The following is a 12,807-nucleotide window of genomic DNA, read 5'->3' as shown; positions in this document are numbered from 1 at the left end:
ACAGCTGCCAGCCGGGATATTGATAAGTAGCTCCGGTAGGTGCCTGGGCAGCATAGCAGTGGAAGCCTGTAGGGGACCACCTGGCACTTGTCCAGGTGACGTGCTAACTAGGCTGTGAGTTTCCTGGCAGGGTCGCCATCTGCCCTGTTGCACGAGCACCTTCTGCCTGGTCGTGTGTGCAGGCCTGTCTTCTCACAGGTACTTCTCCTGACTCGAAAGGCCGAGGGGTGCTGTGTGTACACGTGGATCCGGAGAGTAGGCAGCAGAAGGCCAAAGCGAGAAGGGCTTTGCCCTGACTTGGGGCAGCCAGGACAGCTGTTCTGTGGACTCTCACTGCTGCCCTGTACTCAGTCCTTGTCACTCCCAGCCTCCATCCTCCATCCCTGCAGCACCCAGGCTTCCGCCTCCATTGCAGCCCAGCCCCGCACACCTTCCGAGCATCGTGCGTTTCACCTGTCCACTCGCCGCCTTCCGCTCTCCATTCTAAACATCTGTGACCCCATTTCTGATCCCTTTCCTAAGACCTGTCTTTTGGCGTTGTGACTGTTATTCCGGGGAGGTCAAGAAAGGAAGGAGGGGAGGCAGGCCCATGCTCTTTGTTTTAACTGGAGGCGTGAGAGCTCTTCTGAAACTCAGTTATTTCTCAGCCCTACCCCAGCCACGGCCACTCACCTCAGTGTTAACAGGAGGGTCAGGGGCCCCCCGGCTGGGGGGCGCTCGGGAGCACTGAAGGGACCCTGGGCAGAGTGCCCCAGCTGCGCCCCCTCGCTCCCTGCCAGCTCGCATGCCCTCCAATGCCGGCTCGCTCTTGCAGGAGATCCTGTCTGCCTGCTGGGCCTTCGACCTGCAGGAGAGGCCGAGCTTCCCCCTGCTGATGGACATGCTGGAGAAGCTGCCCAAGCTGAACCGGCGGCTCTCGCACCCCGGGCACTTCTGGAAGTCTGCTGAGTAAGTACCCCTCGGAGCTAAACCTGCAGCCAGGCATCTTGGGAGATACCGTCTGCTGTGTCTGCCCGAGACTTTGATCTAAGGAATCCCCAGAGCTGGTTAGCGAAAGGTGACTCGTCCCCTCACCCAAGGGATACTGGGATTCTGCTCACCACATTTATTTTAGAGACTCTTTTATAGGCCGGTGTCTCTTGTTCTCCTCTGTGGAAACCTCCACATCACTGCTATCAGCCCAGTGCTAACGCTGGGCCCAGGCTAGGCCCCGACAAGAAGATTCTGCCCAGGAGGGGGCCAGAGACAGGGCCAGGTGGAAGTCCAGAGTTCCCTAAAACCAGCAGAGCGGCTGTTGCTTAAAATGGTGCAGACTCAAGACAGAGCTTTCAGCCCCCAGATCAAACACCTGTTACGGGCACCACGCTGCCTGGGTTTATGTGCTGCCTTGACACCGGAAGCCCACCCCCCTTCTGTGTAATCACATAATCCTTTGCAGCCCTGGGTGCTGGGGTGGTCTCCACTCATCTCTTCGGAGTCCTGCCTCATTCCCTTTTTTCCTTTGTCCCTCTGGTTCCCTCTGCCAGAACACTCAAAAACAGACCTCTGCCCTGCCTCTGCGAGAATCTGGGCAAGTCCTTCCTTGTTCCTGCCCTCAGCTCCACAGCTCTACAGAGGGGTGGGGGGCAGACTTGCCAAGGGCCACGTGGGAAATAGTTTAGCTTTGCAGGCCGAGAGGGAAACGCGTGTGACAGCTCAGCAGCCTGCAAAGCGACGACACCACCAGCACAGTCTCTGTCACGACGACCCAGCTCTGCTGTTTGGTGTGGGAGCAGCCACAAACCCATACGCTCGCGGGCTGGCAGGTTCTAGCAAAACGTTCCTTTTGGACGCAGAAACTTGAATTTCATGTAGTTTTCACAGGTCACGAAATAGTCTTCTTTTGATTTTTTTTCCCCCAATCATTTAGAAAGGTTAAAAAAATTCTTAATATGTGGATTTGTGGCTGGACTCCTGGACAAGATGCATGGCTTTGAACGTGAAGGTGAAAGGCACTTTCTAGAAGTGAAATCTCGCACAGCCCCAGAACATAGCACAGATAAAGTGGGGCTTCTTTGGATGGGAGTAGAGGGTGGGCAAGAGCCTGACTACCCCCCACACCCAGCGTAGCCCCCACAGAAGCTGCACCCGGATCTCATACCTGCCCAGGTGTGTGCTGGTGGCAGCATCCCCCTTGCTCTAGAAAGAGCGCAGACAGTAAATATTTTAGGCTTGCAGGTCATATGGTCTCTGTCACACATTCTTTGTTTTGTTTTTTTATTTTTATTTTTTTTAATGACTAAAATGGTAACAACTTTTTTGTAGCCCAACTTGACTTACACCTAGTTTGCCAGCTCATTTTTTTTTTTAATTTTTAATTCTTTTTACAATAAACTGCATATATTTAGAGTTACAATTTGGTATCCCAATCTCCCAATTCATTCCCACTGCCAGCTCATTTTTGAAAATAAACCAAACCAGGCTTCGAGCCGCAGGTGAGGAGAGGCCCAGGCTGGGTCCGCCCGGCGGAGGGTGCAAGGAGGGGAACTGGAAGAAACTGATTGGCAATTAGGCCACTTGCGGGGACAGTCTGAGCAATGACGACTTGGGGTGAGGGAATGCCGTACCTTATAATGTGAGATTAGATTCAGTATTTTGCGCTTAAGATGGGTCAGAGTCCAATACAAATAGGGAGTAACAGGATGTTGCCATCAGAGGTGTGGGTTTTACCCAACCGTTGCTGAGGCAACAGGCCAGGGCCGGGCCTCCACCAGCACGGAGTTGTGGTCTAATGAGGATAAAGACAAGCAGGTGTACAGTGTAAGCCCTCCGAGCAGGACACGGCCTCGTCACCTCTGTATTCTCAGCTCTTAGCACACTCCTGGCATGTCGTCCTCGCTCAGTGACTATTTGATGGGTGAGGGGATGCTGACAACGTGCTGAGTGCCAGCCAGAAACTCAGTCTCTGTGGGCACGCTGCCCACTCGGGGAGCTTGGGGAAGCGTCTCCAGAAGAGAGGGGTCATAGGAGCTGGGTCTTGGGCGGGAGTCTGGGGGGGGTGTCTCCTGGCCTCTCAAGAGGTTCAAGGATCTGGTTTGTGAGACCTTGGGCAACTCGTTTAGCAAACCAGGCCCTGGTTTTCTCCACAAAATTGAAGGCTGCGCGGAGGTGGGGTGGGGTGCTTGCATTCAGGAGGTGGCTCCAGATTCCTGAAAGGCCACAGAGCCCCACTTTCTCATTTCACACGTGGGACACGGAGTCACAAATGGGGGTTGTTTCCTGCCCAGAGTGATCAGTTTTCGCCCCTTCTAGGAAAGCATGCCAGAGCATACCTCCATGAGTCTGTATCAAAGCTTTCTGTTCCTGATTTTCACTTCTACACGCTCCAGCCTCTAATTCTCATTTTCTCTTTTCTTTTCCACCGGTCTTGTTGCTTTTTTTTTTTTTTCGGGGGGTGGCGGATGCGCTGGCCTGTCCTGTCATCTCCCCCTCTCCCGCCATCCTGATTCCTGCGGCCCCTCCTCCACCCATCCGCACTGGGTGCCCATCTCCATCACCTGCTGGACCGCACTCCTCCCACGCCTGGCGAAATGGTTGCGGGCGCTCCCAGGCGCTGGCGGAGCCGCTACTATGGGAAAGGACGTTACGGTCACCCTGACTTTAAGAACCACTGTCCAGTCCTGGAGGAATAGTGTGTCTTCTGCTGCGTCCTTGATTCTCTGCCTGTTTGCGGTTAACCCTTTGCACATCCTGCTTCCTGTTCTGTCTCTGCATCCAGCTTCCCCTTTTTGGCGTGTCGTATTGCCATAAACCAGAGTGACCCTCTGGCAGCTTGCGTGGCTCCTGTTTCTCTCGCTGGGCTGAGAGCAGACCCACGGCATAGGGCAGGGAATCGGTCCACTCACCGTGGCAGACGATGGCTTGTCCATGGGCAGGGAAGAACGCAGATCACTGGTCTGAGTCCCCAGGATCCCCTCTGGCCAGACTTTAAAGAGGAGATTGCGGGGAGCGGAAATAGTAAACTCCAAGATGTCAATTTTGATGGTTAGGGGACCCCCCCCCCCCCCCCCGAGGTGCCGTGGGCCTGCTGGTCAACCTCTGTATAGAGCTCTGTGGCCCTGTCCCAGGGGAGCTCGGGGGAGGCTCTTTGTGCCAGGCTCCCTTCCAAGCTTGCTCTGCTGCGGAAGCCTGGAATGGAGTGGGTATGTCCCTTTCTCTGTGCACGAGGAAAGAGGGGCCCCTGCCCTGCGCCCTGGCCGGGCCTCGGCCGCTGCCCCCCCCCCCCTCCCCGAGGGCTCGGGTCCTGACGCTGCGCTCCGCTCTTCTCTTTCCTCCCCTAGGTTGTAGGCCTGGCCGCCTTGCACGTACTGGGGCTTTCTTCCTCCTAATCCACGCTCGGCATCGCAGCTTCTCCTAGAGCTCAGACAGCGGGCACTAACCCAGGGGACGCGATCGCTGCTGCTCCGGCCTCCTCTGCTGAGACTTCTTTTGCTTTGTTTGTTAAAACGGGCCCTCGCCTCGCTCCGTGGCCTGCGTGTGCCTGAGTAACTGCTCTCCGCGGAGGGTTCCCCTGACAGCGCCCCCCAGAACCGCCTCCCCGGACTCGACTTCATCTCTCTCTAGCGCTTCTTCTGTGGGGTGCCCCTGTCTCCCTACTAACAGCTCAGTGAGAGAGATCCTCCCTCCCCCTGGCCCCCCAACACACCGGCCCCCTGAGGGCTGTGTCCCCAGGACAGGGGGGCGGGGTTTTGCTTGGCTTGTAACCCGCGGGGATCTTGCCCAACGAGGAGTGGAATGACTTCAGAGCTGCCGGGCGGTCCCCTCTGGAGGGCTGGGGTTGTGACACCGCAAGTTCTGTTGCCATGAAAGACACCAGCGGTGAAAGGCTGTGTCCTCGGCCACACACCTGGGAAAGCTGTCCTGAAGCAAGGGGGTGAGGCCGGTCTCCAAACAGTTTCACTAATGACAACGCTTCTGCCCTCTGCGCCTGCAGCGCCACTCCCCTGCCACCTGCCCAGTGCAGACGGAAAGGACCGGACCCCGAGCCGGCAAGAGCGTGGCTGGCAGGTCACGCACAGGTCCTCCTCTGCGTTCGAGATGCAGATCCCTGCCCCACCCCCACCCCCATGACCTGAATCTGGGTGTCTGGAGGCAGATGCTGAGAACTCGCATTTCAACCTGCTGCCCAGGTGGCCCTGATGCACCCCAGCATTTGAGGACTGTTTCTAGAAGGAGCATGCAGTACCCCTCTTAGTACTGGCGGCCGGGCTTCTCTTCCCTCCCGGTTCCACTCGGAGCAAGAGGCTTCCTGGGCTGCCAGTGAAAACAAGCCCACGGCAGTTACGGGGCGTGCAGGGTGCTGGGGGTTCCGAGACGAACAGGCCACTGCCCTCCAGGAGGGAGTGCAGCCGAGGCTTAGCGCCCCAGCCGGGTGGCACCAGGAGCAGCCTTGCCCCGGCTGTTGGCCTGTATCATCATTCCCACTTCCTGGTGGGGCTGGGTCCCCTGCTGAGCTTCTGGAACTGGCCCACTCATTAGCTAATGTTGCCAGAATCCTGACCAAGACCTGCGGGGCTGTAACTCCTTGTTTTTTGTTCCTCTTTGCAGCATTAACAGCAGCAAAGTTGTACCCCGGTTTGAAAGGTTTGGCTTGGGCGTCCTGGAGTCCGGTAATCCAAAGATGTAGCCAGCTGTGCAGTTTTTTTGACGATGTATTTCTTTCCTAAATGTGTTTCTGAAACATCCAAACAACCACCATGACAAAAAAAAAATAACACTCTTCAAAACGCCAGCCGCCCTCTGAAGTGCTGCAAACCCAGAGCACGAGTCCTCGGTTTAGACTGTTTGTCCCCCAAAACACTTGGGTCCTGGAGAAGGAGCCGCCCCTGCTGTTTCTTAAAATGACATCACCAACAACCAGACCTGTCCCGACAGGTGGCAGATGTTTACATGTATGTTTCTGCGGAGTTGGACTCGTTGCTGTACAATAGGTAATAATAAAAACCGTCTGTGCAGAGGTCGCTGGCACCGAGGGCTGGGATGGCAGAAGTGGCCGTCCCCTCTGCAGGACCCTGTAGGAGTGAGGCGCCCACACTGGTCCAGATGAAGAAAAGCATCGTGATTGTGGCTGTTCTTCGGGCAGGATGGGGGGACCACAATGTTTGACCCAGCCTCTGCATTGGCCCTAAATCCCATCTCCCATCATCCTATCAGAGGGATGCTGTCCCTTCCTCCTCTTGCAGAGGAGCCCCTGACCAGGAGACGAGCTGGATTATGGGGGTCGGGAGTTTGCAGAGAGCTTGGGTTCACCTTTGACCCCTGTAATCCAGTCCGAACCTGCTGGAAAAGCAGAGACAGATAGAATCCAAATAACGTCTGGACTGATCCAGTGGTTCCCAGCCTGGGGAGATGTTTCTTTCGTTGAAGCCCACAGGGGAGGCACCAAGGAGATGGGGCTAAGGGCTTCGTCTGTTTAGAAACATCCCAGTCCCTGACTGACATCTGACTCCAGAGCTAAGGCCCAGCCCAAGAGCTGTGTACACCATGAAGGATTGATCCACGAGGACAGGGAAAGTAGGGGGAGGGAGAAGTGGCAAGCAGAGGGTCCCTGAGCCCACCCTCCCAGCCGCAAGGTGCCCTGACCCATCGTCAGTCTTGCCGAGGTTCCGGAGCTGCCCGCCTCTTCCACCCCTCGGTCCTGTCCAAACCCCTTAGCCCACTCCTGGCTCTTCCACGGCCCACGCTCAGAGCTCTTAGCTAAGGTGGGAGGCATGTGCCCCCTCCTTTCATTCAGACCTGGCTAGCAAGCCCCCCACCTTCAGGGTCTTCCCAAGCACCAAGTCAGGCCCCCTGCTTGTGTCCATTTAGACCAGAGGAGGGGCCGGGTTTGGGCAAGTCCAGGATATGACAGTGTCCTGCCTGTCCTCATTGGAAGCTGACACCTGAAGAGAAAAGTTCCAAATGGCAACGAAGCCCTTCAGTGAAGGTTATGTCATCATATCAGGCTTCAAAGCCAGAAATGACAAGGGACACGGAAGTGCAGAGGAGGTTGTCTTCAGACCTGGAACGCACATCCACGCTCAGAGCCGAGACAGGGAGGCACGTGGCCCTCCCACCCCATTTCTGTAGACCCGTCGAGCCAGGCTCTCAACCTAGAGTCTGGCCAAATCATTATACGAAATGGGCTGCTCAGCCTGGAGGCTGCGGGGCTGCCTCCCGGCTCTGGGCCAGGCACCGCTTGGCAGTCCTGCCGGGAGGGCACAGCCGCGCAGCCGTGCAGGGTACCCGGGCCTCCACGGCCATCAGCACCTCAACCCTTCCCACTCAGGGTATGGGGAGGAAGATGGAGGAACTGTAAACCAGTTGGACTTGGCTCTGTGGGTCGTCTCTCCTCTGTGGGACTCTGCTTCTCCCCATCATCCCTTCGGCCTCCGGGTCAGCTTTGCCCGTGATCTCCCCACCCAAAGCCACGTGGAGTGTGACTCTGCCTCTGTTATCAGGCTCCTCCCCCCACATCGGCGCCTTCCCAGAGGTCACAGCTCATGCCTCTCACCCTTCTCTGAACCCTCGGACGTGCAAGTGGGCCGACGGGGGGGACGACAGCGGAGCAAGTAGGGCTCGCCTCACGGCCCACAGAAAGTCAGTCTGGGTTTTGTTTGTTCCCTTGGGGGTGTCACACGCTTGGGTCAGTTCAGGCAGCTTTCATTGAGCGCCTACTGTGTGCAAGTGCTGGGGACCGGGGGGACAGCCACCGTGCCTGCCCTTAGGGAACTGACTGTCTGCCAGGAACCCTGAGGGGGGGGACTGGGGAACATCCCCTTCCTCTCCAGGGCCCTGGATGCCTTCCTGCTCTCAGCCTGAGCCTCTGCAATGCCTGTCGTTTAAACGAAGCACCTGAGGAACCACCCCCGCCCCCCCGCCCCCCCCCCCACACACACACACGGTGGCCCCCTTCTCCCTGCCTCTATTTAAGTGACTGTGAATTGAGGTTAGGAAGACACGCCCGCCCTTCCGTGTGCTTCCCCACCCCACCCCCCGTCTGCCTTGGAAACACATGAAGGACGGCAGATACTGTGAATTCAGCCCTCACAGCCAACTGTGAAAGGGATGGAGAAGCTGGGAGGCCTCCTGGGCGAGAGCTCAGGGCTGCAGAGGTCCCCACGGGGTCTGAGAGTGGAGCTCAAGCTTTAACCTTTCAGCCTCATCACCACCACCCCCTGCTTCCGGGCCTCACCTCCAAAACCCTAAGATCTGCCCTTGCTGCCTTTAAACACCGGAGCCACAACCCCTGCATCTCCATCCAACTCGGGGTCTTGAATCCTGCGTTCCTGCCGGTTGTGAGTGGTGTGTAGCCAAGCTGACCGCTCCATGTCACCAAATCAAAGATGTGTGCAGGGCCTGGAATCCCTCTGCCCTCTCATGGCATTTCTCTCTGTGATCACCGAGGGGTGTGGTGTGCCCTGTAAGCCCCTGGGTGTAGTGGTGGTGGTGGTGGTGGTCTGTGTTGATTCAGGGGCCGGGTGGAGACATAAATGTGAAGCTAGTTTGGGAGTTTGTGCGATGCTGCAGCGTCAGCCAGGATTTCATCCGTGTGTGCAAACCCAGCGTCTTCTGTGGCCACGAGGCACACACTTGCTTTTTTGAATGTGATGTAAAATTTGTACAGTAAAGGTTTTTATATTTTCTATCAACTGCATTTGTCTTCCAGAAATGCTATTAATTTAAATTAAAATGGTTAGTATTAACGAACGTGTGCTATCAGGTTTTTTTTGCCACTGGCAAGACCCCCGTGCCAGGCCCAGCCTGGGTGTCTGCAGTCTGTGAATAAAGTTGTACCAAGGTGTCTGGGGCTTCTGTCTGCTTGGGTCGGCTCCAGATGAGTGGGGGAGGGGGCTGGGGAACTGCTCAGAGGGATGGCGTGGAAGAGCAGGGAGCGAGGGGGCAGAGTGTTCAGACCGCCTCTGGGAGCTCCTTCCGAGGAGAGGAGTTTTGCCTGGACCTCAAAGGCAGATATTTCTAAATCTGGAGACAGAAGAGCATCGAGCCCATGATGCACAGAGGACGGTCATCCAGCCCCCAGCAGTGGGCACACGCAGATCTGTCATTGTCGCCTCTGCTGCAGGGGTCTTTGCATTATGGAAGCCTTGGGGAGTGGGAAGTGGTCATTTATCTAAATCTTATTTCTAGGAGTCTCTCCTTGCCAGTTGTAAAGAGAGACAGCTAAGCAGGAGGTTGGAGTAAGCGGAACAGATGGAGACAAAGGGGGACCAATATCCTTCGAGCCAGAGAGGCGCTTTCTACGCATCATCTTACCTTAATCTAGTCCTCACAGTAGCACCACGGGGTGGGAACTGTCACGATGTTTCAGCTGAGGAAGCTGGGGCACAGAGAAGTTAAGATATTTACCCAAGGTGACACAGCTGGTGCAGGACCCGGGCCATGGCTTGACCCCAGAACATCTCTCTCATCAGAAGTTGGGGAAATTATTGGCCAGATATTTATGGAGCACCTACTGTGTTCGAAAGATGGTGCAAAGTGCTGGGACACAGATTGAAAAGTAGAGCCCTTGTCTTCAGCCAGTGAGTGGCCCAAGGAAAGAGTCCCTCAGTCTGCATGGCAGGCTTCATGGAGGAGGTGAGCTTGGAGCTCGCTTATCCACTGAGAAGGTGAGCCTATGTGTTAGGAAACTGTTGACCCAAACCACCCTTGGCCAGGCCCACTTGCCTGAGTTGTCTCACAATAGGAGGTCCCGATAAGGAACATGGTGTTGCCTCCAAAAAATAACCAGGAGAATTGGGGAAGGACCAAAGAGGAAGGAGACAACCAACCTCCCAGAGTCCTTCTGGCTGGAATCCATCTTGGCTGAGAGATGTGTGCACCACCAGGAAGGACCCTGAGTCAGGCTATGGGCCAAGCAAGATGACTGGCCAGAGACAACCTAACCCCATCACCATAAAACCTGAGACTGCGAGCCACGGGGCAGAGCAGTCCTCCCGGATTCCCTTACCCTCCTGCTCTCCACCCAGGTGCCCCTTCCCAATAAATCTCTTGCTTTGTCAGCAGGTGTGTCTCTTTGGACAATTCATTTCTGAGTATTAGACCAGAGACCTGAAAGAGGTCCCCCTTCCAACAACATATGGACTGGGAGCGGGTTAGGGGTTGTGCTTAGAGGGCAGCCAGGTGAGATCTGAGAGGGCAGAGGGATGCCAGGAGACGGAGCTTGGGACTGCTGGCTCTCGCTGAAGCCCACGAGTCCTCTCTTCCAGCTTCTGTTCTTGGAAACATGTGGACCCAGTTCCCAGCCTCCCTTGCAGTTGGGTGGACACGTGGAACTGAGTTCTACCCAATGGAAAGTGAGTGTCTGGTCTGTAAAATCCTCCACAAGCACCTCTCATCCTTTCTCCCCCTTGGCTGGCGGAGCGGAGACCTCCCAGGGCAACTTGGGAAGCCACGTGTTAGCAGATGGCAGCATCCTAGCAGTCTGGGAGTTTGCATGACTGTGGAAGAGGCCACCTGCCGCCTGCCACACCTTCCCGGCACTGGTATGTGAGCAGGAAGAAAACGACTGGTGCTGAGCCACTGTGCATTTTTGAGTCCACTGTAGTTGGGTTACGCTAAAATTATATCCTTTGGTAAAAGTAATAGCAAGCAGGTATTGAGACAATTCTGGACATTGCGCTCACCATAAGACAGGTATCTGATTGAATCCTCATGGTAACTCTAGGAGGCGGGTACTCACTAACCCATTTCATAGTTGAAGGGACAGGCCCAGAGAGGTTATGTCACATGCCCAAGGTCACACAGGTAGTAAGTGACAGAGGCGGGATACAAACCCAGACTTACCTGATTGATACCTGGAACCTTAAAAAATTGTATTTGTTAGATGTCTTTATATTAGAACAGTCACTCGGATCCACTGCAATGTCAAACATTGCTGAAATGACAGGAAAAATGTTAAACCTTCACTCCCCACAGCCTCCCCCCAACACCTGGTCCTAATCCCTGTCCTTCAACAAGCAACGTTAAACTTGAAGACTTTTCTTCCTCTTTGCTGCATATAAACATGGTTTGGGGCTTGTGGTGGTTTTAACTACATCACATACATGATATATATGATACATGTACATCAATATATCTCATGTGATACAATGTCACATAAATATATTTTTTTCCTGAAACTTCTCTGTGAATATACCAGGGCGAGTCCTCCCAGTCCACACATGTAGATCTAACTTAGTCTTGTAAAAGCTGTGCCATAGGGGGACTTCCCTGGTGGTCCAGTGGTAAAGAATCCGCCTTCCGATGCAGGGGACACAGGTTCGATCCCTGGTCAGGGAACTAAGATCCCACGTGCCGCAGGGCAGCTAAGCCCATGTGCCACAACTACTGAGCTCTCGCGCCTCAACAAGAGAGCCTGCGTGCCACAAATGACAGAGCCCACGTGCTTTGGCGCCTGCGTGCCACAACTAGAGGAGAGAAAACCTGCACGCCACTAGAGAGAAGCCCGAGCACCGCAACAAAAGATCCCGGTGCCACAGCTAAGACCTGACGCAGCCAAAAATAAATAAATAAATAAATTTTTTTAAAAAAAGCTGCAGGATAGCCCGCTGTACACATAATCCATGATTTTTGTAACTCGTCCCCTCTGAGAACCGCTTTTTGCTGAGATTATCTAGGTAACCGCTGTTCCCATTAATCGGGTCTCCTCCCCCTGCCCCCACCTTCTCTCTCCTTGGTGCATATATACCCAGGCCCGGGAAGGCTGAAGGCGGGCAACTGTGGCTTCACAGCTTTGAACTATTTCACAGACATTCTCCAGAGGCCCAAACCTTGCCTGGTCTCTAAGGGATCATTCCAGGAGGGAGGAGGGGTGAGGGCCAGAAGACCCACAGTGGGGGGCAGGGGGGCAGAAGCCCTGGGGCACAGAGGGTATGGGGGGCCTCCCCTCCCTCCCTCCCTAGTAAAGCTCCCTGCCTCGCGCCCTCTCCCTCCCCTGCTCGCCACCTGCCCCAAGTGTCTCGGGAAACATGGGGAGAGGCGCAGCATCAACCAACATTCACACGGAACTTTTCAGCTTCCGTGGCGCTGTGACGCCCACTGCCTCCCGCCACGTGTTCAGGAGCCCCACGCCTCGGGAATTCTCCTCTCTGTTTCCAGATGATGGCACTGAACGTGGAAAGTCTCAGGACCGTCAGCCTTCACCTGCAACTCAAAGGACCCCCACCTGCAGGTGTATGTTGTGTGACCTGCAGAGTGGAAGAAATGTATTTTTAAATCAGTTGCTAACCTATGAAAACAGGAAGCAGTCACAGAAAAATCTGAACTTCTGGCTTCTGTGGGCAATATTGGGCTGGGCTTCCTGGAAGCATCCATCAGCTGAGGCTGACCACGGCTCTCCCCTCCCCACCTCCCACCCCCGGGGCTGGACAGGCTCTGTCCTGTTTCATTCCTACTCCTGCCCGTCAGTGGGGCCTGGGTCTCCTTGCCTGGAGCAGCGGTCCCCAACCTTTTTGGCACCAGGGACCGTTCTCGTGGAAGACAATGTTTCCAAGGACTGGGGTGGGAGGGGGGATAGTTTGGGGGATAATTCAAGCACATGACGTGTATTGTGCACTTTATTTCTATTATTTATTCCATCAGCTCCGCCTCAGATCATCAGGCATGAGATCCTAGGGGCTGGGGACCCCTGGCCTAGAGCAAAGAGGACAGGGACACATTTCCTATACCTATCAAAAGTGAGGAAGTGACAGGCTAGACTGAGGGGCCCAGATGCTCCATCCAGCCCAGGCATTCCCATTACTTCCCTGGTCCCTACAGGCAAGTGAGATA

At 55.3% G+C, this 12,807-nt stretch overlaps 1 protein-coding gene across 4 annotated transcripts in view; it reads left to right on the top strand.

Moving 5' to 3' along the window:
* KSR1 (kinase suppressor of ras 1) overlaps positions 1-8,838 on the top strand; it is a 152,981-nt gene extending 144,143 nt beyond the window's left edge. For 2 of the 4 annotated variants that reach the window (XM_057717006.1, XM_057717005.1), the window contains 2 exons: positions 815-948; positions 5,587-8,837. In XM_057717006.1, coding sequence (XP_057572989.1) covers positions 815-948; positions 5,587-5,665 — 213 coding nt within the window. In that variant the 3' untranslated portion in view covers positions 5,666-8,837. Of the gene's footprint in view, positions 1-814; positions 949-3,589; positions 3,671-5,586 lie in introns of all 4 variants that reach the window. The other 2 variants (XM_057717004.1, XM_057717002.1) reach the window with 2 other exon arrangements.
* The last annotated feature ends 3,969 nt before the right edge of the window (positions 8,839-12,807 follow it).

This window comes from Hippopotamus amphibius, chromosome 17 (assembly GCF_030028045.1).
Source record: "Hippopotamus amphibius kiboko isolate mHipAmp2 chromosome 17, mHipAmp2.hap2, whole genome shotgun sequence".
Lineage (NCBI taxonomy): Eukaryota > Metazoa > Chordata > Mammalia > Artiodactyla > Hippopotamidae > Hippopotamus > Hippopotamus amphibius.
Note: the sequence above shows the minus strand (reverse complement) of the source record. Positions and strands in the feature narration are given on the sequence as shown.